The following is a 26658-nucleotide window of genomic DNA, read 5'->3' as shown; positions in this document are numbered from 1 at the left end:
CTGGATTAGTCATTCTGAAAACATTGCAATTACATGAACATTTCAAGGTAAAAAAACAAACTGTTGCATCGGCATGAGAATCAAAAGTTAAAATAAATGTTTCCGTTATTTAGCATTTATCAGGGAAGTCACTATACACTGGAGATGAGAGTATACTTTATTCGGGGTAGATGTAACTGTCTCTCGTTTACATCAATGAGAGTTGTGACAAAGATGCTGCCTTTGAGGGAGTGTCCGAAACAATATTCACTAACTGTGCAGTGTACAAAAACATGTTTGTAATTGGAAAGCCTTGCCAAATAAGGTATTCCACGTAAAAGTTCTTAAATTTTCGTGTAAATGCAGTTGAAAATAGTGATGTACTGATTGTTTAGTTGTTTTAAAGTTTTGCTTAAACGGATGCTGCTGAAGGCAACACCAATGAATACTTGACGTCACCAGCCTTCGCCCTCGGAAGGCGGGGCTTGGAGTCACATAATAAAGTGCTTTTAAATCGTAAACCGACTATTGAGAAGCTTTGAACCGACCGATCAAGATGTCCGTGGCGTGCGTTTCCCTGAGCCGAAATATTTTGGCCATTAGGAAGTTTGGTGCGCTGGTGGTAAGTGGAAAATAATTTCTTTCAGGATTTGTGTAACAGCAGACAAATGGCTAACGTGCTATATTTGCTGCTTGTCTGATGAATGTTGGAATTTCTTCCAAACTAAATAACGTGAATGACACACACGCATTCCACGTTTCTTTATGAATACATTTTATGTTATGAATATCGAATACTTACCTCTGTCTTCTGATGCCGATTCATATACTGACTGTAATTTACTGCTGTCCAACTACGAAACCCTTCAGTTTAAACTACATGTCAACCTTGTAAGATTTAAATCGTTGTGTGATTAAGAACGACATTCCTTCTCAGAACTGAAATGATAAAGATCTACAATTCAACTTTCATTGTCCTCAAACAGCCACTTAGGTAACTTCAAAATACTGCACAGTGATGTAACACACGTGTCAGTTCCGCTCAGATGCCTCTAGGGGGAGTCACAGTACATGCTTACGAAACACCAAGACAATAGATGTGGACAATCTCGAGTTAATATTGATTAAATGATCACGACGTGGCAATTTCAGTTGCTGTTATCTCCACTTAATCTCCATTTGATTATATTTGTCGAAGTGGCTGGAAAACTTCAGTATATAAGTATCCGTGTCCCTTGTTTTATCTTAAATGCTCCTTATTTTGTCATGATTTCCTAAACCATATTTAGTTTTACTCATTAGGTTTGGTTCTTTGTTGAGATGTTGTTTTGGTATTTGATATCTGTTTTTTTGTAAGCAGGTTATGATGTGGCTCTAATGGTTAGATGGTCTCAGTATAATCAATTTCCAGTATTACTTGAACAACCTGAAATACTTTGTACTTTGTTTATCATGCAGATGGTTCGCCATGCTCAGGCCGCAGCCGCCCCAGCTCCTGAAACTAGAATAAAGAAGTTCCAGATTTATCGCTGGGACCCAGACACCGCCGGTGACAAACCACGAATGCAGACATATGAAATTGATCTTAACTCGTAAGACATGACTGCTTCTATATAGAGAACAACCTTGGCAGAATTAGTATTTTTTCCATCAACAGAATGAACCTTATTCACTTTTGTTGTGTGCCTGTTCATACAGCTGTGGCCCTATGGTTCTGGACGCCCTCATCAAGATCAAGAATGAGATTGACCCGACTCTCACATTCAGGCGTTCCTGTCGTGAAGGTAAGCAGAAAAGAGTCGGGGGAAAAAATAATATTTGGGTTCTACATGTACATTAGTATGTTCATATATGGCATTCAGTTTTCTCTTTGTAGTTCAACCTTATCCTAGACTTGAGTAATCAGACCACTGTGTATCTGTGCAGGTATCTGTGGCTCATGTGCCATGAACATCAATGGAGGCAACACACTGGCATGTCTCAACAAAATCGACACCAACACCAGCAAACCAACCAAGATCTACCCACTCCCACACATGTATGTGGTGAAAGACCTGGTGCCTGTAAGTGCAGAACTTGACTGAGTGATATGTAGGTGTCAATATTGGCATCCAGTGTGTTTTGGTTGGTCATTATCTCATGTTTTATCTTACCAGGATATGAGCAACTTCTATGCACAGTACAAGTCCATTGAGCCCTACCTGAAGAAGAAGGACGAGTCACAAGAAGGGAAGCAGCAGTATTACCAGTCAGTGGATGACAGACAAAAACTGGTACGTTTGTTTATTTTACAAATAATACGCAACTCACACACGACACACCCTCAGACAACCATACTGAATGTTTTCAGTTGTGGCCATAAGTAGCTGAACACACTGCATTCACACATCTTTTCACTGCTGATAACCTTCATCAGATGTAAGCTCATCTCAAGGCGGTTGCACTTTCATGATTTACTGTGGTCATTTTTCAGGACGGTCTGTATGAGTGCATCCTGTGTGCCTGCTGCAGCACCAGCTGCCCCAGCTACTGGTGGAATGGAGACAAATACTTGGGACCTGCTGTTCTAATGCAGGTGAGCCTATACATTCTAAAATTAGGGACATTGAAAATGTATTCAATCATACAGAGGTGACCCAATAATCAAAGAGACAATGTTGTAACTGTCAGAAGTGAACGCATATTGTAAGTACTGTGTGATGGGTATTCACAGGCGTATCGTTGGATGATTGACTCTCGTGATGAATTCACTGAGGAGCGTCTGTCAAAGCTTCAGGACCCCTTCTCCCTCTACCGCTGCCACACTATTATGAACTGCACCAAGACTTGCCCCAAGGTACAAAATACAACATAGACCTAGGTTTGCAGAATTAACAAGTTATTAGTAATGTGTCTCTCATTGTATGTTAATCTCACTTCTCCACAGGGACTCAACCCAGGAAAGGCAATCGCAGAGATCAAGAAAATGATGGCAACCTACAAAGAGAAGAAAGCAGCTGTTTCATAAAAATGCACTTATTCTGAATGAATTAAGAGAAGAGGCAATCATGATGCACATTGTCAGGATGCAAAGATTTTTTTTAAAGTTGTGTGTATGTGTACTGAATGGGTTAAGGAGAACAAGAAAGGGAATTATCAAAAAGGGTGCTAAGAGGAAAGATAAACCAAGGATATTCTAAGTTGCTGCTAAGTGAATCCTGCATGCAATGGTGATGTCACCATGCAGGACCAGCTATCATTTATTTGTTGGTTAGTGATAAAACTACTGGGCTATATTGTAAATGTTATTGACAAATAACTGACAATTGTATTCACACTGTAAATATGAAATGATGTTCAGCCAAGACATTCATCTCAAAATGTAATTTATGTTTTTGAACAATAAAGTTATCAACACGTGGAACTATTTAGCTATTTTCTCAACTGAAACGCATCGCAATACTGTGATTGTCACTATATTTGGTGAATCCACTGATGTGATGAAGCTGACATACTTCTGATGGCACTTAGCCACCATGGTAACTCTAACTGCATGGCAAGCCTGTTTGGACCAGCATATGTTGGAGCCTAGTTGAAGTAGTGCCTTGACCAATCGCCTAGTTTAGAAAATAGTATCACCGTTAATGCAGGAACTCCTTGATGCAACTCAAGTCCCCTCATATAATGTGGGGCCAGTATATTTAGAGAGCAGCAAAATCAGCTTGATTTCCCTGAGGATATGCCTGACTAACATCTTGTAGACATAACATACTAACTGACATCCCCCAAACGTTCCTCCTGTACAAAGGCAAAATTGATGCAAAATAAATAAAGATGCCCTCTTCACCCTGTTTCCCCACCCCTGCATTAGACCAGGGGCGGGGAATTCCTAACCAGCTTCCTGTCTACATTTCCATGCAATTCTTTGTCAAAACCACAGGGAGGCACTGGAGAGCTGCAAACGAAGGATTGTAGAACTATGAATATGTGATACAAACCATACAGTTAGTGACAATACAAGAGATGTGTCAGACACTGATACTTGTCATTAGTTGCCTTTGCACCCTCTGTCAAGGTTCTGTTGCCATTTCATCACATCAAACTCTGTACTGGCTGCAAAATGTTGAACAAAGAGTGAGGCCAAAACTTGAACATAACGTGATAAACTTTGACTACAAAGCGTGAAAATATCTCATTTTTTAGCTAAGTATCCACCTTTATTTGTCGAATAACCATAGAAGGCCATGCTCCACCGCTCTGACTTTACCTGGCCAAAAATGGATAGAAATGTTTTGTCTATCAAGTATAAGAAGGGCTGAAACCTTCCTATAATATCAGGGTGCTGTGAGTGATGAGCCTACAGGTGAGAAGAAAACCAGCAAGGCTTCTGACCCTCCATACAAGAACGTCTCTGCCTTCAGGTAATCTGCCTCTACATACTTTATTTGTGGCTTTAGAAAATGGGACTACAGCAGTGATTCTCAATCCTGTTCCTAAATTGTCTCAACACATCAGATCGCAATAATTGGGTGTAGGGAGGACAGGGAAAGATGGAAAGAGGCATCGCTGTGGCCACGAGTTCAGGGTTGACAATGACTTGACATGACATGGCATCTCTGCGCCTGCTGATCCCGCTGTTGGCGTCCTGCTGCGTCCTGCTGCTGCGTCTTCAGCAATGAAGTCGACACCACCATGTCTCCAGAACAGGAGGATGTGCAGCGAAAAATCAAGAAGAAAAAGGCAGCCGACACATGCAAGAAATGGGGTCATGCATTGGGACGCTTCGTGAGCTCCAGTGTAGCAAGTGTGCCATTTGCAGGGGGAACCAATTCTGCTTCAAAGCCATACAGGAAGCGCATCCTGAAAAAGAGAGACTGGATGTCGTGAGCAGGGAAGTTAGACACGCCAATGTTAAGCTTGACACCCTTCAAATTGGTATAACATGGGAAACCTGGGCTGCTGGTGCCTACCAAAAACCAATGAGCAACAGTGAAATATCCTGGCTGAAGTACATCGAGCTAGAGCGCACAGAAAAGGAGAAGCTGAAAAACAACTTCTTCACCCCTCTTTCAGCCAGTTTGAAGATAGCACTTTCATTCTGTACCCGTTCCTGCTGATCTACTGATTCTTCCCTCTGCCAAGCCTTTAACTTTTTGAGCGAAAGGTACAGGAAGGTTCTGGTTTGAGCTCATTATAGATCAAGCAACAGTAAAGACTGAAGAGGACATGAACCTGTTGACAAATTCCTCCTGCCCCTGTCTAGGAGTGGAGTCTTCAAACTGGTAACTCTCACTGCAATGATAATAAATAAATAAATAATTGCAAAGAACACCACTTCGCTTTTAATGCAAGACATTTACCACAGTCACAATGGATCGGCGAGACGGATGTGAAATGTGTCATCTCTCTTTTCATCCCGAGACAGTGAGGCGGAAGCAATCTGGGAGAAAATTCTCCAGATGCCAAATAAATGAAACATATGTAATTATGCAAATGCCTCCTAATGCATCTTAGTCTTAGGTAATGAATGAATGACAAGAGAATTCAAAAAGCTTCATCCATTCTCTTTTATGTATTTTTTTGCCTCCAGTTCGTTCCGCGTCTTTTTTACTGCTCTGTAGATTTATCAAGTTTCCCCTCAGAGAATTAGCAGAAACTGGAGCACTTTAATCATGTTTCCTGACTTAGGAGTGCCATCAAAGGCAGGGGGTGTGCTTTGTTCTGTGGGGAAGATTTTGCTGATAACCCCCCCTGAAGCTACAAACAGCCCAGTGACACACAATTGACACACCCCCCTCACCTCTTTACCGGCTAAACGACAAACACACTTGTAAAAACATCTCACACACATTGTTATTTTCCCTGCTTGATCTTTTTAATTACTGGGGGCTGTGCCTTCTGATTATCACTGAGTTAATGTGATGGTGCAGCCTACACCAAACTGTGAAACCCAATAAAAAAGTAGACAACTGCGCCAATTTCTAAGTTGGGGCGGTAGCGGCTCAGTCCATAGGGATTCGGCGCCGGAACCGGAGGAGGGTAGCCGGTTCGAGTCCCTTGTGAACCAAAAAGCATAGAATGGCAGCCGTAGAGTTGCAAGTCCTGCTCTATGGGCGCTGGCTGCTGAACTTTATAAATACTGAAGAAGAAGAACATCATGGTTTTCTGCAATCTAATCCAATGATAGAAATAGCAGTCAAGACGTGACAGCATTTGTTTGGTGCAGGAAAACAAGCTGCCCTCCTCTGCACTGGAGACATCATGGTTGGACATTTTGGACTGAGTGGAGTCTGAGTTATGCTTTCACACTGAAGAGAAGAAGAGAAGAAGAGAAGAAGAGAAGAAGAGTGAAGACACTGACACATTTATCACTGATTTAACAGACAGCAGATTAAAACAAAGTGGAAGGAAAAATGAGAGATTTCAGCTTTGACATCTACCAGAGGAGACAAAGTTGAAATTGTGCAAGACAAAAGGTAGCAAGAGGACAAAGTTTCGCTCCATGTCCTCTGAAGGACCACCGTGTAAAATTAATGTTGCCAGACCAAACTTATATCCGAGTCTCCTATCTGTAAGTCTTAAAAGGGGTGACAGAAGAGATCTCCAGAGCTGCCACGCAAAGGAAAGCAAGAGCAGCTCTGACAGTGACTGGTGGGTTTGGCTCTGGATGTCTGTTTGATGTTGAAACCATCAGACAGAATCTGAAATTTACTTGGCAAACAGTCAGAATCTTCAATGGATCTCAGAAAATCTTATTTCTTTACAAGATTCTCAATCTCACACGAACACACAAGCATCAGAACTCAGTGACAGTCAGATCTCATCTCAGAGCGGCAATATCATGATCATTACATGCAAAGAAGAGTCAGAGTCAGAGTCAAAATAGAGTCAGTTGTGACTTGGGAAACCTTTTTGATAAAGTTATATGTATGCCAAACCCTGATTAAGGCAGTACATCTGTTTAATACCATATGCAAATTCAAATCAGCATATGTCCATGTTAGCTTACATTGAGTAACAGATGTCGACTATTTTAGTTGCTCCATTCTTGTGTAATCACAGGAAACAATCTCTGCATGTTTTTTCCCCACCTGGTGAGCTTTATCTCATATGTGGCTAAAACGCTGACATGCGTATATTTGGTGAACATCCTGTTAATCCCTCACAGGTTTAAGGCTTAGTCTGCATGTTTGCCTTATTTGCAGTACAGGCAAGTCTGAGTGCAACATGTTAACAATACTAATACTATGAACTAGGCAGGACAGGCCTCTTCTTGTGTGTGTGTGTGTGTGTGTGTGTGTGTGTGTGTGTAAGCAGAACCTTCCAGCTCTCCTCCGCTCCGTCCAAGAGACGCGATCCAATACCAAACCGTGACAGAACACAACAGATTAATTTCCGCTCCCGTGGCCCGCAACCACCAGCGAGCTCTTCCAGCTGGAAATGGCAGACAGATTACATCTCATCCGCATGCAGAATGCAAGAAGTGCTGCCATTCATGGTGATTACTCGTCAGGGAGAAGGAGGGGCACCGATCAATATGGAGAAAAAGAGAGTGATGGGGTTCTGGACTACACGGCCATGATCCCCACTGCTGCCTGGCCACTTCCACACAGAGACAGGTGTGTTATGAGGCCTGCGCAGCTCCCCGAGCAACGCACAGGTTGTTATTTGAGCATCAGGACAGGAAGAGAGTAATGTATGTAACAAATTGCTGTTGATACATTTCTATTCATTTCTATTGACGAGCAAAGGGATCATCAATGACAAGATTATGTAGAGATCACGACAATGTCAGTTACTTCTGAATGATTCGATTTCACGTTGGCCTCTGCTTGATCTATCTGTCCGCAACTTCATGATGATCCCTCATTGTGAAACGATTCACCCGGTGGCTTTCATTATCCCCCAGCATGCAGTGCGGGCAGGCCCAATGCCAAACAAGATGGATCTTTTATTCATTAGTGGTTTGGGGCCCTCCCATAGATTAATAATAATTCAGCCCTCAGCTTTCACCCTTTCTCACACGTTCAAACAAGCAAACCACAAATGTTGATGTGATGCGGAAGTATCAAGGCGTTCAACAATTGGTTTGTGGCGGAGATACACAATAGCAAAAGGAAAGGATTGACATGTTAGTGGTGGAATGTCTTCATTGGTCTATAAAGATGGAGGAGTTTTACCCTGGAACTTAATTATGATTTGCAAAGCTCAAGTTATTCCTGGATCATCATCAACTCAGCTGAAACATCACATACTATATTATCATTGGCTTATGGAAACATTCTTGTGCAAGTGCAAGAATCGAGAGTTGAGATTCTGTTCTGCTTTCTCTGCTGCTGAGGAGCGTTCACATTACCTTCATGTTTATTCGCATGGGACTAATGTTAGATGATCTCCGCCGATCCACATGGGATTCAGATGACAGACTTCCTCTGCAATTAATCCAAATCCCACCAGTTCCCCAGGTAATACTCCTCCTCTGTGAATAGGGCATACAGAGGCTAAACAAGCATCTTTGGTAAATTAAAGTGCATAATATTGCAATGTAGCATGTAACAGAGGCCACTGAGGGTAAAACAGGTCAAGATGAAAACAAGTGCATCCCCAGCAGCAGCAGCAGCAACAGAGGCAGCTTGGCCGAGCGTTCTGCTGGCTAATGGCATCATTAATGCCGGGCACTAATTAAGATGAACGAGCTTTCCCCACAACAAGCAACATCCCTGCACTTAAATCTCCATCGCCACGTCAGCTTTTGGTATATTCGCTATCATTACTGTTTTAGGTGCAATTCACATTGTATCCTCGTTAAATGCTTGTTAAAGAGCAGAGTAAATTATGATTCACTTACATTCAGTTCCGATTGGGGTTGAAAGTTGCCAATTCGGACTGTTCCACTAATTCGTACGTCTTTCTAAGGGCCGCTTTTTCTTAACTGACCAGTTGTTTAGAGCTCGATTTCTCTCATTTAAGCTGAAGCCTCAATGTTGTTTTAATGCAGAATCCATTTGAGCAAAAGACCTAAAATTGGTGTGAAAAGAATAAAAGGAAAAGAAAAACAACATTGAGTGGAAAAGCATTACAACTAAAACAAATGTTATTTTGTTTGATTTGTCAGTTTTCTATTGCTCAACTGATCCCTTCAACATTTTAGAAGTACTTCTTTAACAAACGACATTTTGACAAGATAAGTAATCAGAATAATGCTTGACTGAACACATGAACAGATATTCGTATCTCCTCCTCCTCTCAGGATCTATTATGTTCTCCCGACACATTTCATTAAGAAGCTTTGAAATGTGGCAGAAGTATCTTTTACTACTAAACATTACCATCCTGGGAACAAACAACATCTTTAAACCAATGAATCATCCAGAGAGACCAGGGACAAGCCAATTGATCCAAAACCCCAAGTGGACACGTCATGCATTTTTTAAACTTCATGCCGATAACTTCTTTACTTCCCCCAGCAAACCCCTACGCATCATGGGAAATGTCCATCTCAAGCACATTCAAAATTGCAATTTCACCACATTTGCCGACATTTTCAGCAACGCGGCAATTTTTGTGTATTTGTCAAAATGTTACAGTCTCAGGCTCTTTACTGTCTGATAGACCACAGTGTTGGAAATGCTGCACACTGCTGAGATACGAGTTGGTGGAATAATGCTGGTTCAGCTTGGAGTCCCCTGTGAATATGTGTGAAAGCCTTAATCTACTCCAGCATGAATGTGCTGGAAAGAACAAGGAGTATGGATTGAGTACAAATACTCACAACTACTCCCTTCAGTCAAACCGTGACAGCATTATGACCTCCAAGAGCAGGTGAAAAAGTTCTGTATACACCTGGACAGCAAGACCAATTGTTATTCATGGGAAAAGTGCTCGAAATCAGTCGCAGTGTGCTGTCCAAGGTTCTTGGATCGATGTGTTTCATTTCGTCAAATGCATGTTTTCAGGCAGTAACAACAGTTCAGCTTCTCGGCCACAAATGAAGGTTGTTGTTTTTTCGCTGGGCAACTTTTTCAGATAGACTCCCTGTTCCTTCTCTCTCCCCTCTTCCATCTTGACCCTTCTTGTATTCCTGACAAATCTTCACAATATTACCCCTCCGAAAGATAAATCCAGGAGGCTTTTCTGGCCACGTTCCCATTCTCCATTATAATTACCCTTTATCATTTGGGTGAGAGACCATTCATCATTGCGCCATCACAACAAAGTTCATTTCAAAGGCACAACCAAAAATGTTTTACATCCAACTTATCTGGCTTGTAACCAACCGGTTTCCAGCACCGTCAGCAGGATGACACAGCTAAGATTTGTCACACTTCCTTCCAAGAATGAATGCTTTGATTTTGAAAGCTCAGCAGGGAAAAGGCAATTCTTTAAATAAAATAAATGTGACCTTGTAGCGGTTGCACACCTCTTTTGCGCCTCTACATTTATCAGGCGATAAATAAAGGCCAATAAAACAAAAACATGTCAAAAAGTTTGTGAAGATATGATTTTCCTGCGCTGTCTTGATTGTGAGCGTCATTTTTGATACGGCTCCATCTCTCTCTACGGGTCAATTAGACTGGAACACAGAAGTTATGGGCTTGTTTATGAAACACAGTAGATGCTCAGGCCTGTTGACGGGGCTTTGCGTGTGTGTTTGGACGTGCCGGTGCATCTTTGCGTGTCTTGGGCGCGGGAAGAAAATTGCAAACCATTTCTCTTTCCCACCTTCCCCACTAATGTCTCACTTGGGCTCCCTCACTCAGATTGCTCATTTTCCAGCCGCTGCTTTTTAATAGGAAGTCTATCCTCTGAGATTGGACAATTGGTGGAAGCCCACAGTGGGTCATTTACCAGCAGGATCAGTGCTCTATTTGGAATTGAAAGAGCATGACATACCTATTATATCATCGCAATGCTTCTGGTGGCTTTTTACACTCTGTTTGTTTGCAGCTCCTGACCTTCTGAGCCATGCATTATTGAATCTCTGATATTATAGGCCCATGAAATAACACAGAGAATAGTCATGATTTCATGGCTTGATGTTCTAGTGACTCGATTGTGTGTGTGTGTGTGTGTGTGTGTGTGTGTGTGTGTGTGTGTGTGTGTGTGGGTGTGTGTGTGTTTCATTTCATGTCATAAGCCATATTACCAGTCAGAAGTTTGCAAATTACGCTAAAATCAAATCTGTAAGGTATTAAGAAATATCACTTTTAGACAGCATTAAGTAGGGTAAACCAGAAGGGGACTTATTAGAGCACAGAACGCTGCCAAGGCCAAACAAGCTTAATTGTTGAGAAAGAAACAACAAAAAACAACAGAATATTGTTAGTGGATCTATCACTGGAACTGCAAAACCTCTTGTTTGTAACTGAATAAGCATCATTAGTGGTTGTCGCATGTTTCTAGCCCTGTTTGTCTCTATACAGTGCTACCTCATCTATGTGCAGATCAGGCATAATTAGGCATAATAAGATGTCACATTGCTTCAGGGGGGAAATTGAAAATGTCCCCTCTGAGCTGTAACAAATAAATAAATAAATATGAGCATCAAGCAGCATGAAGCTTGGTGTTCATTAGGAGAGGTGTTGGGATCCACTGGGTACATAAACACAAACTGCTGGGGTTCAGTTGCTCAAACTTTTATTAATTACTGTATATCATTACACAGTTGATATTTGTTTATGACTTAAGTGATGCATTAGATTGAATACATCAAAAGTGCCGCAGATAAGATGGGATAAGATAAGAAGAGTAAATGACTGCTGTGAGGTTAAGATTTAACCAACACCTTTCCCTCGACTACCATAAGCGGACTCAAATGAGGGGGGCTTTCCCTCCAATAATGAGGGAGGCTTTATTTTTAATCTACAATTAACTTGAGTCAGATTGAACAGACCGGCTTTGCTGTGTAGCTTAATTACCAGCTGCTAAATTGAAATGTAAATTTGCTCTTTCTGTTTCTACTGAGGCAGAACAATATAACAGCTCGCAGTGCAACCACAAGACAAAGAGGAGCATTTTCTGCAAAGAACTTTGAGGGTGTAATTCAGAACACACACACACACACACACACACGGCTGCTGAATACGGCTAAAGGCAGGTAAACACTTTATGCTAACTCTGCGTACTCATACGCAAGATGGCTGCCATGCCTTTCCTGCATTCTTTTGGAGCATTGGTTGTCATCCCAGAGAACTAATTTGCAAGATTCAGAACCCACAAAAGTAATGTAGACAAACCAACACAAACCACAAAGTTGACAGTTGATAGTTCATAGTTGATAGATGATGAGGAGAAGCAAAGTGGAATCCATCTCCATTTCTACCAAAGTATAAAATACAGATCTCATTCTTTGTCTATTGTCGCCATTTTTGATGACTCATGTTTTGTCCCTCACATTGCCCCCTAGTGGATAAAGTATTAAATCCAGACTGACGAGAAGAACGCAAGTGAGAATCTGAGCAACACCACTCACATATGTACTGCGGGAGGCTTTGGGCTGTATGATGAGTATAAAGCCCAAGATGTCTTCCTGTTATGGGCATAGTAGCTGGTTGTGATGTGGCTCATTTTCAGAATATGTTAATCAGTCAGAAAACCATAGTTAATTCAAGTCAAGGTTATTTGTGCAGTCCCAATGTCACATATCTCTCAAACTGTTCCCGACCCCAAAGGTCTCTAGAGGAAGACAAGGAAAAATCAGAGAGAGAGAGAGAGAGAGAGAGAGAGAGAGAGAGAGAGAGAGAAATTTATGTACATATTGCACATAAATAAATACATGAGGAGAGTCAACTTAAGTCAACAGGAGCAACACAGGAGCAGGAGTGAAGGCCACGGACGTCAAACCTTCACTATTATTTTGTCATAACGATAACAGTCATGAATTTATCATTCTGGTTTGGGAATGGTTCGTCATTTCCATATTCATGCTCCGAGGACATATTTGTTGTTATTATTATGATGTTATGTAATCATCCCTTTCTTTGTAACAGCGGATGACTAAGTCCTTCCCAAGTCCATCTTTTTCAGCGTTGATATTCTACTGCGGGTTAATTTAGACCCAGTTCATTAAAAATAGGCCAGGCATGCTTTTTCATTATTCCTTCTCCCATTAGGGCCTTGGAGGTAATGGTCTCGGTCTTTGCATAAATATTTACACCTCCATCCCTAATGTCTATCTATTTATTTAAGAGAAAAAATAACTGTCTCTCTCTCTGCCTCTCTACCTCCTCCAGGCTCTGCCTCTTGCCACCTACATCCTGTGGTCCGCTCGCTTGGCTCTTACTCTCGCTGTTCTCTCCAGACTAGATCCTTGCTTGTTTTGTATTCAAATCTCACATGAACGCCAACTGACTGAATGTTTAAGAAAATTTCGAACACAATTCATCTGCGCTCTCCACAGAAACCTCAACTGAATTTCGTGAAGTTCAGTCAATCAAACTGGAAAGAATTCTCAAATGTAGCCGTCTCCATCCCTAAATAATTAATTTCATTTGACCCTTTCACATTTAACACATAACAATCACTCCCTCTCCAGGTGCAGAGGTACGAAAGCATAAACTGCATACTTAACAATGAGACGAGTCTGTCCTCGTCTCTTTCAGCTGTGTTGCTGCTGTAGAAAGGAAAGACGAGGAGTTCATGAACCCTTCTTGCTCAAGAGAGAGAAGGAAAGCATTACAGCTGCTGTGTGCTACTCCAAAACTTTCAGCACTGAAGGCATATGAACCTTTATTACATTAAATAAAGCCAGGAAATCTGATATATTATTCATCTCCTTCGTAAAGCGATGAGATGCTCGCTGTACAATGTTTGCTTGGGCTGGAATCGTGTGTGTGATTAAGTTAAGATTTCTTGAGGCAGAGTTTTAATGAACAGTGCACATAGCCACCTCCACCATAGAGGCAAAGAGGTTGAGTTTGGATGAAAGAGCAGCACTTTTGCCTCGCTCACAGTGAGGAGGGACGAACTTAAGCTTAGTCTGAGGGTCCTCATCTTTTTATGCATTGTTTCAGCGAGACCAGGGCCTGAAAACGTACGCAGACTGATGTTTGTGTGTCTAGACAAGGCAGTTTTAGTGTTAACTGAGTCCATCTGTATGAATACAAATGAATAAGACTTCAGCACCAACGATGAGCACAGCTTTCCTATGCTCAGCCAGTACTCAGTCTGCATACCTGTCACTTCCCTACAATGGCATTCATAAATGGCAAAAGCCTTGAATAATGATAAGCTGCGTAAAAGAGTTTTTGTCAGGATGTGGACAAAACCGCGGTTGACTCACTTTTGCTGTGTGACTTGTGACTGTGTCCTCCCAATCTGCATGTCTCACAGATAACTAGGAGGCGGAGTGAAGTGACTAATGTGAGGCTATTTAGGGACGTCAGCGAGAGCGTCATGATTACCGTATCAAGCGTGGGTGATAATGATTTTCACACGCAACAAAGTTTACACTATACACCCTTCTCCTCAGCTGAGTTTGTCTCTTTGATTTATCTTGTGGCTTCGGAAAGTCATCCCCAACTTTCCTTCCTGAAAAACAACAACAACACTATCTGTATATGTTCAATGTTTCAGCAAGGACTGAATCCCTAATGAGGCTCTTTTGCTGTATTCACCAAGCTTCAAACACCCAAATGCATTTCACTCTCATTCTTTTGCACCCACTCCGTATCTAACTGCAGCACAGCAGAGGACAAATCCTGCCAGGCATCATTTACCAGTCTGAGAGTCACATCCAGCTTTGAGGGGTTTTGGCAGGCCGTGCCTCCTACCACCACATTGTTCAAAGCCTCAGCAGATTAGTTAAACCAAAACCCCTGCTGGGCACTGATATGACTGCTGTTGAATTTACTGCAGGCAGGATTGTAAGAGGGTCTGGCTCGGGCTCAGCCTCTCGCACTGACAGGCAGGTGTGCTTCTGCCAGCTGAGCAATGGGAAATACGAAGTTGGAGAGCGGCTGTTTACGCCAAATGAAAGCGTCCGGGGCGCTGCATGCGGAGGAGGTTGACAGAGGTTAGGACCCTCTGGTGAAGCCCCCGACCCAAGGCAATCTCCTTTTAAAAGGCTCTCATTACCCACAAGCCATTGCAATCAGCTATGCTGTAAATCCATCGGATCCAATTTATTCTGGAGTGGGCAGACACAGAGCTTCCATAGCAACTCACAGCCTACCGGGACTTCAACCTCACATCTACTCGCACCGCTGATTTGCAGAGTGTGACAGAGAAAAAAGCATCACAAATCAAAGAAATGAATATTAACACAGTGTCACAGTGTTCATCTATACGCTAATTTAATTACTTGCATCTCCAAGAAATCGCTGTAACCCATCATCTGAAGAGTCATAACTAATTAATTGTGCAGGTGATAATAGCAACACAAGTGTCTTTATGCTAATATGAAACACTAGACTTTGGAGGAAAAGTCCCATGGGTTTGCATCAATTCCTGTCAAGACACTTCCTCTACGTCTGTTCCCTCAGCTGAGACTAATGGAAAGCCGCTGCCTTTTTTTTTTTTGACGTGATATGCGCGGCTCCCCCTGTCTTCTCTTTACATACTTTACAACCAATCATGTTCGAGGAAGGACTGGCCTCATTGCTTTTTCTTGCAAGTGTGTCAGACCTCTAACTCATTTCACAAACTAATCCCTAAAGCAGGAATTGGAAGTTTTAACAGTGCATGCTCCCAGGGTTTATGGTCTTGAGAGTCACAGTGCCTGCATTACTCCATTAAAAAGGGAGATGACAGTAAATATTAGTAATTTCAGTAACAGTTTTACATTATTATATATTATAGATCAATTTAGTAAGTGACTTTCTTTGGGCAGTAGTGATATAATTGCAGAAATTACTTTTCAGCATGAGCAAGCTACATCTACACAAGTGCGCAGTGGGCAAAAGGGACACACTGGGCTATTTTAATACCAACACTAATAAAAGATCATATTGTTTAACTTATAAAAAACAAAACATCATCCTCTGGCCTTCCAGGTACTTGAAAGTACCATCGGAGGGACACAAACCACAGTTTGAGAACCGCCGCTCTATGTTGTTCCCGATTTGTGCTGATGTAGACTTTTACACGGTTAATGAGGACAAGATATGAGATTACTGAACAAAAAAATCTACAGCAAAATTCATCTCCCACAGACGCTTCACTGATCTTACGGGAAATGAGGACTTTTTTTTTTTTTTAGCTTGAAGCCTCAAGTATTACCGTCAAAAAAGTTCATTCTGATGTAAAACACATTAAACTCAGCGTCCCTAAAAATCCTGCTCTCCATTAATTTTTAGTAGAGCAGCTCCACGTTTGGCTCCTTGATGATTTCCCACCCAGAAGCTTTGGCTCTGTGGTTTCCATCATTAAGAGAGTTAATATAGGTTTTAGATATAAATTGTCAAAGTTGGGCATTTACTGTATAGACGCACATATACATGAAGTAAATCTGAACGTGTGAGTCGTTTAAATGAACAAACCTTATCCACAGTAATTTCATTGAGTGGTAGCAGAGATGTTTTCCTCAGGTCATCTCCACAGAGAAACCACGCTGCATATTTCTCCCCAATTTTCAGGAAATACTGCTCCTAATGAAGACTTGAGGTGGCTTTGCCGTGTGCACTCCAGCATTCATTCTCTCCCTCTAAATGCCTTGTTAGCAGCACATCCCACCACTCTCTCCCTCCCTAGCACGAGTGGAGGTAATTGTTTTCGGTATGCATCACTGAAATACACCCAGAAAGCAATAAACTGGAGGGGAAAACACAACAGCATGACAGTGGAGGCAACATTGTCTTAAATTCTCTCTCTCTCTCGCGCGCTCTCTCTTGGCCTTTCTGTTCGATGCAATGTTCCCAACAATTAGAGGGATACTTTATCAGAAATTGTTCTCCCCACAGTTTCATGAAATTTTAATGTGAGAGCTTCCAGTCACTGTATATTGTGTCAGTTCTGTCCTCATTATGATGGGAAGCAGCGGTGGGATTTGGGCATCAATTTTGATTTATTCCAGGCAGAGACAGTATTGAATAGAGAATGAGCAGATGTTACTATGCAACCTTTTTGCAAGTGAGAGCAGGAGGTTTTACAGTTGCAGATTGAGGTCACGGCGGGCTGTTCCTCCTTTCCAAAACCGCTTCAAGCTGCTCTTGTGTTATACAGTACAGTACTCTCCCTCTTACCGCATGTTAAACCCTGCTGTCGCCACGCAGAATTCACCCCTGATTGTTCCGTTCTTTTGCGGGGAATTTTACAGACAGGTTGGCTCAGCTGGAAGTTTGCCCGATCAAGCAGCAGCGCCAGAAGCTCCTGGATAAGCAACATTAAACGTCTCCAAAGACGGATGGCTAGTTTAAATGTTGTCATTTGCATATTTATAAAGCCGCTAATTTCACGTGGTGCGACAACAAAGTGAGACAATATAAAAGTTCCAAATCATTATGTTTATATGCAAACATATGGACGCCATGTTGGCACAACGGGTATCACTGTTGGCCAAGCAGATATGAGGAGTTTGCATGGTTTCAGTGCGTCTGAGTGTGTTTCCACCTGGTACTCTAAGCCGCGTTTACAACTTACAATAAAAGAAACATTGATATCTTAAACGCAAATAACTGTAAATATAAATGATGGCATATGGACACAAAAAGGCCTCAACAAGGTTATTAAATTTCAACAAAAATGGAAACTATCCCTTTAAACGAGTCACAAAATGCTTCTCGGTTCTGCTGTGCTGCTGTTGTCAGATAACAACATTTCTGTGGTGCTCAGGGTCACAGCTCCATGGCTACTGAGCTCAGAGTGGCAGCTGCGTTAGCCTGCAGAGTCTCTGTGGAGCTCAAAGGACACTGCAGGGTTCATGCTAACTATGTTAGTTGAACTGTGTCCCCCATCGCTTCTCATAAGCTCGTCTGGTCTACAGAAACAACATAAAAACTTAAATACAGCGTGTACACAAGCACTGGGGGGAAAGGGAAGGAAGGAGGAAGCAGAATCAAATTGCCTGTATTGAAACAGTAGGTTGACAGCGTTGGTTTTGCCAAACTCGGACAATACGACTTCAGATATCAAATCTCTGAACCTAATCTCTGAACCACTCAAATTATACAACCTGTTTTCCTGTCTTGAGGATGTTGTCGTGTGCACACTACGCATCTGCCGCTTATCACAATCTCATTGGCTCTCGTTCTGGAGCTGCTCACAGTAGAATCTCAAATTGCCAGTGACGGGCATGAGCAGGGGCTTGGCTCTGATCTCTTGCGTTTTTCGCAGATCAGAAAAGTTTGTTTGGGACTGAAACCTCACAGCTGAAATTGTGTAGTTGCATAAACGGGCCTTTGTTCAGCTGGACTGTGTACACATGCAAGGAAACACTTAAACACTCCAAATCATGACAAAACAAACACAACCACACACAACACACTGCCACCACAGTGTGTGTGTGTTTATGCTTAGCATCATAGATCAAAGGCCAGAAGCAGTGAGCCAGAGAGAACGCTTTGCCTGAGGACAGAGTCTATGTCTGGGGAGGAGTGTATGGGCTTTGAAAATGTGATTAGGGACAGGGAAATGAACTTTTGCTTAAATATATATGCTTGTCAAAGAGAATATTAAACACTCAAAGTACCCAACAGAATACCTCAGATCCACTCCAACTCATTTGTCTTCAAAGCTGATAAAACTGACAAGTCCAGACTGTATTCGTCGGGCTGGAACAACCAAGATATTAATGTTATTCCCCAGACGTGTTTGAAATGAGTGGCACCACGGAAGTGACAGGACGTGCAAGTGACAGGAGCGGATTCTCATCACTTAGGCTTTTTTTGGGGCAGTTTCATTGTTGTTATTCTGAAACAGGCCGCTTGAAAAAGATGAGCGTTGACAGAGGGCGACGTGGAGAATGACACGTAGAGTTTTTTTTAGGCAGTCTCGTCACGAAAAGGGGAGCTCCATTCATACATCTCAATAACTCCCACTCAAAAGGGATTAAAGCTCTTGTCAGTCTGTGCAAATCCCACTGCTGGACTGTAGAGAAATGTAAGGAATTTCTCGAGTGTGTGTTGTTGTGAGGTGCGTTTGGGTCACACCGCCGTGCCGTTCCTGCACTTGTGAACTTCTTTAGATTTTCCATATCATGTTAAATGGATGCTCACAGGAACCACAAGGACACTTACCAAGATGGAAAGCTTACTGAATAATGAATAACAATGAGAGTGTGTGTCTGAATGTTCCAGTAAGCCTGTCATACATCGCTGTTAAAAAACAAATAAACCTGAAGTTGTATAGCTTCAACCTTGACATCAACCTTCGTGTGATGTAATAGTTTGCATCTTTAATCTCCCTTGTCTGTAATGTAACCATGCTTGTGATGATTCCTCCCCTCTCCATGGCTGCCCCCTATAGAGATGGGCAGGTTGTGTAATGACCTCCTGCTGATCCTGAATGAGCTGGAGGGGTTTGTCATGCATGTAAATTGTTGAACCCTGAGGTAAGGAACCCGGGAGAATGTATTGAGATTTTAAACCAGCATTTAAAACCTCATTATATTATGTTTTGACGTGAAAATATCATCTTCATAATTAGATAGGTTTATCACAATAGAGGGAATGTCGGACCGGTAATTGTCTTCTGAGTCGACTTGCTTTATGATGTAAACAAGCTGTGCCACGGCCGTCTTGGGTGCGACTGGGCATATACACACACACACACACACCAGCTATAGGGACTCATGTGAGAGGGCGGAGACGAATAAAAAATGCCTGTCTGGGACTCAGGAGAGAAGATGGGAGAAACACTCACTCTGTCATGTTCATGGAGTCAAAACAGACATTAAATTGACTTTTTCTTGATCCCTAGTAAATAATAAAAGCTGTTTCTATAACATCAATTTTTATCGCTGAAGCTTTTTGTCTTATCGCTATGAAAGTACCTTTATCTGGGTTTGGAGTTTTGCAACGGTAACTTAATTGCAAACAAATAACAATAACATAATGCTAGAGGGCTTCAGAAATGACACAGAGCTGCTTTAATTAAATTGAGGAGGGAGGGAGTACAGGTTTAACTCCGCCATCTACAACTGATACTTCACTGTGTTGCATAAAAAAGATGCGCCAAAGATAAAGCTGTCCGATTTAGAAATGTCCCCTGGCTGTTTGTTGGTGTGGATCCTGTACCAGGGCCAAGGCTCCTCTGCGGCACACGCCAACCCACCCACAAGCAAGCGCACACACTCTGCCGTCTCCTTTGTCCACCCGTCACTGTCTGGAGCTCATCACAAGGTGAGAGAGGCTGTCTGCAGGAATAAAATGCAGTGTTGGGTGTACATGTTTGTGTCTTGGTCTGGCTCTCATTTATGAGTGTGTGTGTTTGTGCTCTCATGATTGCTTTAAGGTTCCTTGTTTTCCTCTCCGGGAAACAGGAAGATTGGAAACAGAAGTATGCTCGGCTGAATACTTTGTCATCCAATTTCAACGGCTTTTTCCTGGAGAAACAGATACAAATCCGCTGCCAGACTGAACACTGAGAACCAGATCCCCAAGTTTAATGACGAGCACATCTCTGCTGCTGCAGATATGATGATAATTGCGTCCAATTACCTTCCCGTTGCCCTGCAGGTGTTATGTAAGAGCTAAATATATGGAGCTTTGAGCCAGGAGCAAAATGGCGTAAGTGTCATGTTATTCCTCCGTCCAACCGCATCGAGCGATCGCTTCCAACAATGTCCAAAAAAACCTCGAAGGGTGTGTTTTCCTTACATTTGATACAGCTGGGTTATTAGTAACAGGATGAGCCAAGGTTAATATGAAGTGTCACTGGATTTCGCAATAACAATCAGTGAAGTCAGTGACGCACAAACCCAGCGGCCCAGGAGAGAAGCACCAGCAGCTCTGATGAGGCGCCATAAAAGAACAATTCAGAGACATTAAACCTGTGCACGCAGGTTATTGATTCCATGATTAGACTGTGTAATGTCTTTGTGACGTCAGGGGAAAACACATACGTGACACCTCTCTGTCCTGTCGCCTGCAGAGGAAAGACATCAGGCGATACAATTCTTATATGTTATAGTTAAAAGGAACTAAATAGGCTTAATAGTGACTCAGGGCAGGGAAGGGAGGGCAAGAAATAACTTATGAGGCTGAATTTCAACAAACTCAGCAGAAACTGGCTGCACTGTCATTTCACCAGCATAAATGTATCTGCACCATTTACCTTGTTACATAAAAACTTTCACTGCTCCGGGATGAAAAGTGGCTGAGATATGATTCACTTTACTGACAGCATTATCAAGCACAACGCACAAAGGAGGAGAGTAACGTTTGCTCAAGTACTGGATTCAACACAATTTGGAATACTTGACTATTTCCATGAAACTTCTATTCCGCTGCATATCAGAGGGAAACACTGTCACCTTCTACTCCTCATTTCTTTGATAGCTGTTACAAGAGTGTTGCGAACAAAACATACAAGCTTATTTGAAAGTACTCTCAATAGCTCCAAAATCCTTGCTGCTCATGACCAAATAAAGTGAATTTTATGTGTCAGACCAGTGAAGTTCCCCTTGAAGTAGGTGAAGGATTTGAACACTTTCTTACGCCACTCGCACAACTTCACTAATGCACATTTTTCATCCCAGACTCCTTTCACATTAATTTTGGCATTGCGCATAATGTTATCATGGGAATAACACTATAAAAGTTTCATGGCAATAACTAATCCCTGTTTCTCATGAATTAGTTAGCTGTATAGAATAGCTTTGCTCACTCGCACTACATTTTTTTCCACGAGAGCCGAAACTCCAAAGGAGCCGCCGTGGCCTCAGGAGATCATTTGACTGCTCGCTATAATGAGTTTTCACTCATTCATTTTAACGCCGTATGGAAACGATCCTTTTGAAGTGTGATACAATATTCAACACAAAGTATTTCAATCGGCGCAGCAAGAATTCACAAACGTATTTGTTTGTAAACTGGCACACCCTCTGCTCACGAGCATCCTCACCCTCAGTGTTGTTTTGACAGGGTTGCAGAGAAGCAAATCACAGAGCGTCTCATCTCCAAAATTGCCAGGTGTGCAAATCATTCCCTCAGAAGAATCAACATAAGATATGCATGAGGTGGAAAATGTTGCGTGTTAGTCTGCAATGCTGACTGTGTGGCTGCGGCGACAGGATAACCAGTCTTTGTAAGTAACAATGTGGAGGGAAATGACACTGAGCAGCATTCATAAACTCTCTCTCTCTATCTACATCTTTCTATCAAGGCACATTGATCCACAGCATCCTTCGCCAGCATTGTTAGTTTGTTGTCCCATGCAGAGGTTTTCCCCTGACTAAAGAAAAAAAAAAACTCCACTGCTGCCATCTGCTTTAGGACAAAACACTGTGTCTCTCCACACTGTGACAAGAGAGGAGCTGTTGTGGTTCTGTCACTCCGTTCTCTCTCTCTCTTCTTCCCTGCATGTTCGCTACAGGCACACAACATGGCAACCAGGTAAGCCCTGAACAGCTGCGTGCAGACACAGGGACAGCTTTCAGGGTCTAAACACACCCAGCACGGTGTCCGCTGTTTGCTTAGGCTTCATCGTCATTAAGACCGTCGCCGTGTCTGACAATGTGCCACAATAACAGAGTCTCTGGCTCAGGGTTTGAGCCCTTGTTATTGTGGAAGACGACCACGGTGTAGCCCAGCATGCACCTTGCTGCTGCCATCTGCTCCCTCATATCTGAGCTGAGCCCTGTTTACATAAAAACACTGTTCTCTTTGCTAACCAGTCCGTGTTAACAAAACACTGGCAGCATGTCAGGGACAATGCATTCCTGCATGAATGTCAGTGAGCAAACAGTGTGACTTCATCACATTGTGTACCGTACATGTGAATGTTTACCTGTGCAGAAACAGAGCATGTCCAAGCTGCTGAAGATCCAAATATACAACCGTGAAAGTACACAAGACCTTTCCTGGTATCCTGCCACGGCAGTGCAAGTGCTGCTCTGAGCGGATTTGTGACAATGACGGGGCCACCCTTTATTATCTATCTTCTGAAATTGGATCCTGTTCCTTTTCAGAGGTAGTTTATTTCAGGAAAATACATTGATGTCAAAGGTTTCAGATGAAGCTATCCCTTCAGAGAATCCTATCTCAGTAATTTCACCTCAAGTAACTTAAAATCATTTTGTTTTTCAGCCGCAGTTACAGAAAAACACCCTTTGTCTGCTGTTCAAAGACCAAACTGATCATGTGGATTGAACGCTGTCATGTCGTGTGTCTCTGCTGCTGTTATGTAAGACAATTAAACAGAACGGTGGAACAGTTTAACATGAATTATTTCACAGAACATTAAAATATTTATTGGAATGTAAAGTGATGTGATGATCTCATAGATAATGAAATATTGATACTTAGAATGAAGAGAGGCTGAGGACTGCAATCTGCCTGCTTACAAAACACACACAGACCAAACACATGCCCCAATGTGACACTACATGCAATCAAGCTGCTTATGTTGTGTGACACCAATAAAATTGTTTAACGACTCCGTCATCACTAAAATGGCTGATGTTTGCAGTAAAATGGTTGACGCGTGGGTCATCTTCTTGCATCAGTCGGTTCTGTCAGTGCCTGACAGCGGACCTGCAGAGGCCGGTGCTTTATGTTTGTTCCCCCGGACAACTCAATCCACTGATTGATCGCTGCCCTCAGAGTAAAGGGCCAACAACACACCGCTGGGCCCCGGCGCAAATTCATCACATTACATTAACATCTGAGGGGGACAGACTCAGACGACTTGTTTTGAAAGGGTTGATATTGTGCAGCAGGGGGACGTGATCTTTTTTTATTCTCTCTGGTGGCTCGGGATGCAATCTAAATATGTTGTTTCCTTTTCTCTTTGAAATGCAGGTACTTTCATATCAGAAACATGCTAATGATCCCTGATGGAATGCAGAGTTCTTGAATTCATTTGAATAATCACTAAGTTAATATCTAGAAACGCCTCCCCGAGAGATTCGACCAGGAAATCCAAGTGAGGGTTAATTTTTATTCATAATATTTGGTAAATAAATATTGAAATAGCTTCATCTTGTAATAACCACAATGCATCTTTGCGGGACAGGTATAACAAACAAGAAAATTTGCCGTGAGACATGTTCAAAACGTTTGTGTACTTACTTAAATACTTCACTTACTGCATTTTTGCCAGGGCTTTCTGTATGAGGTGCTGCCTGAAAGGAACACAGCAACGGCTACTGCAATATAGAAAACTACATGACATAAACTGGACATTGCTGCATAACTAGGTGTATGTGTGTGTGTGTGTGTGTGTGTGTCCCTGGTATCACAGTGTTATTTTGAAAAAAGCCAAGGATCAACAGCGTCACATTAAAGAAGAGAAAGGCTCGGCACTAAATGTCACCGCTGACATGTCATGCATAAAGGATAAGGACAGTAACGAATGAAAGCAATAAACGTGTCGACTCCATGGCTTGTTTCCTAAATTATAGCCTTATTAATTACTCGGCTGTGATCGTTAGTAAAACAGTATTAAACGCCTCGCCACTGAAAGGTCAGTGAACATCGTCGTGTTAGAAAAATTACACAAATTTACAAAGGACCGCTCTGAAAAAATATTACAAGTCAATCCGGAAAAAAGTGTCCCTGCTGGCAAACATACTCACAAAAATAAGGGATAGACGACTAACAAACACGTCCCCGGGGATTAGTGGTGCGATCGTATTGTGACCTGCACGCCATCTCGTCACGTCACTTCTTTTGAACCCTTGTTCCCTCATTGTGCTTTTGTTAGTCTGTGCGGCGCCGGCCCACCCGTGCAAACACGCAGTTTCCTCAACGTGGCAAACATGCGTCGGAGCCATCTGGCCGGTAGTTGATACGACTCCCACATAAAGACCATCTGCCGTTTCTCTACGCAACCCAGTAGTGGGAGAAGTTTGTGGTGAGCACCTCACGTTACGCAGATGAGGCAGGAGGGAGAGCCTGAGCGGGACACCAGGCAGAGAGGGCAGAGACAGGAATGTGTTATTGTGGTGGTGCACGAGCGTTAGACTTTTGTCACACAAGAGAGGTTATGAATGATGTAAACGTGTTGTTGTTGCTGTCACTGACAAAGTTGATCTGACACTGCTCCAACATGGCGATATCCCCCAGGTCCAACTCGGACAACAACTGAGTTGGGTCGGTGTTTGTCGTAAAAATCTTCTGCCGCTCCTTCTGCTCTTGATAGTCCGCTACGCTTTCGTCCGTGTACTCCTCCTCATCCTCTTTGTTGTCTTCATCCTCCTCCTCCTCCTCCTCCTCTTCCTCTTCCTCTGTGATGGAGTCGAGGCGGATGTCGCTCCCTGGGTTGTCGGCGGGCGGTCTGTAGTGGCACTGCCCATTCAGCAGCCTCCTCAGGGGCATCAGGGGCACGGCGTCCTCCCCCAGCAGCTGCTGCTGGCAGTGACGGAAATCACTCTGCCGCTTTAGCCGTTTGAACTCGCTGAAAGCGGAGGTGGCGTTCTGGTAGAGGCTGGCGGCGATGGCCTGGGCCTTCTCCGACTTACTGACCAGCACGGCGTGACACCGTAGCACCACTGCCATGTTCTTGACCTGGTGCCTGTAGATCCAGGCCAGGATCTTGGGCCGAGAAGGGTCGGCAGTGCAGTAAGTGATTCTGTTCAGAGAGTAAAGATGGATGGGTTTCTTTTTCCCAGATTTGTCTGGACTCATCTGGATGCCTTGTGCGCCCACCGTTAACCTCATTTTGATGCTCTGCTCTCCGTAGTTGCTCCTCGCCCAGATTTTGGCCACTGCCTCCTGCGTGCATCCCTCTCCCTTGGCTGTGATGGTGACCACACTTCCCAGGTAGCGCACATTATAAACAGGCTCCGCTTTGTTCAGCTCCACCTTCTGTCGTTTCGTGTGGAAAATGTTGCCCACCCATTCGAAGGGGCAGTCGGGGAGTAAGTCAGGACAGGAGCGTAGTAGAGAGGAGAGGATGGAGTGGTAGGTCAGCCCCGTCCCCAGGCTCTTAGGTTTACTCTTGGCCTCGTCCTCCACCAGAACAAACTTATTCCTCCTCCAGGGCAGCATGGTGCAGGGAGAGTTGCGGAGTGAGTCTCTCCGCTGGGTTTGCTGTCAGCTTTGGCAAAAGCGCGGAAAAACCAGTGTGTGCAAGAGAGAGAACTAAAGAGAAGCTGCTTTACGGAGCACAGAGGAGAGACTGAGAGCTGCGAGGCTCAGCCAGTCTGTTTCCCTACTCGCTCCTCCTTCCTCTCCTCCTCCTCCTCCTCCTCCTCTTTCTCTTGTGTTGTCTGCATCATGCAGCGCTGATCAGTGCAGGAGCCTTAGCCCAGCACTCAGCCACCCTAAAACCCCTCCCTGCTTTGCTGTTTGGCTTCCAAATGGCTCCCTACCAAAGCATTATTTGTCCGTCCAGCTTTGCACTGAGATATCAATGTATTTTCGAGTAAGGACAGTGCCTAGTCATGCTGTCTAAAGGGGCTTAACAGGCTACTTGTAAATTGTGGCTATCAAAGTCCATATCATTTAATGAACTATTCGTGTTCAGTGGCATGTTCAACAAGCATGTCAGTACAACACAATAGGTCATACTCTCACCATGTGGATGAAAGATATGCAGCTCTCTCTCTCTCCAAAGATTGCATATGTTGCCACCGAGAGGCAGAAGGAGTTCTAGCTGAAG

The 26658-nt window shown here is 43.1% G+C and overlaps 2 protein-coding genes across 2 annotated transcripts; one reads left to right on the top strand and one right to left on the bottom strand.

The window, feature by feature from the left end:
* The first annotated feature begins 444 nt into the window (after nucleotides 1-444).
* Nucleotides 445-3382, top strand: LOC143013166 (succinate dehydrogenase [ubiquinone] iron-sulfur subunit, mitochondrial-like). Its single transcript, XM_076166700.1, has 8 exons — nucleotides 445-601; nucleotides 1438-1571; nucleotides 1678-1763; nucleotides 1906-2042; nucleotides 2136-2252; nucleotides 2453-2554; nucleotides 2693-2815; nucleotides 2906-3382. The coding sequence occupies exons 1-8, from the start codon at nucleotides 536-538 to the stop codon at nucleotides 2984-2986; spliced, it is 846 nt and encodes a 281-aa protein (XP_076022815.1). The 5' UTR covers nucleotides 445-535; the 3' UTR covers nucleotides 2987-3382.
* Nucleotides 3383-23373: 19991 nt separating this feature from the next.
* On the bottom strand, nucleotides 23374-26159 carry fam43b (family with sequence similarity 43 member B). Its single transcript, XM_076166742.1, has one exon. It carries the CDS (start codon nucleotides 26043-26045, stop codon nucleotides 25026-25028), a length of 1020 nt encoding a protein of 339 aa, XP_076022857.1. The 5' UTR covers nucleotides 26046-26159; the 3' UTR covers nucleotides 23374-25025.
* Between the last annotated feature and the right edge of the window lie 499 nt (nucleotides 26160-26658).

The sequence above is a fragment of the Genypterus blacodes genome, unplaced genomic scaffold (assembly GCF_046128005.1).
Source record: "Genypterus blacodes isolate CSIRO-AG114 ecotype Tasmania unplaced genomic scaffold, CSIRO-AGI_Gbla_v1 ptg000156l_1, whole genome shotgun sequence".
NCBI classification, from domain to species: Eukaryota; Metazoa; Chordata; class Actinopteri; order Ophidiiformes; family Ophidiidae; genus Genypterus; species Genypterus blacodes.
Note: the sequence above shows the minus strand (reverse complement) of the source record. Positions and strands in the feature narration are given on the sequence as shown.

Excerpts from the sequence above, each read along its gene's own strand:
- LOC143013166 (XM_076166700.1), top strand. The coding sequence starts at position 536 with ATGTCCGTGGCGTGCGTTTCCCTGAGCCGAAATATTTTGGCCATTAGG. Across the intron at positions 602-1,437 it reads GGAAGTTTGGTGCGCTGGTG|ATGGTTCGCCATGCTCAGGC; the intron begins GTAAGTGGAAAA and ends TTTATCATGCAG. Across the intron at positions 2,253-2,452 it reads TGGATGACAGACAAAAACTG|GACGGTCTGTATGAGTGCAT; the intron begins GTACGTTTGTTT and ends GTCATTTTTCAG.
- fam43b (XM_076166742.1), bottom strand. The coding sequence starts at position 26,045 with ATGCTGCCCTGGAGGAGGAATAAGTTTGTTCTGGTGGAGGACGAGGCC.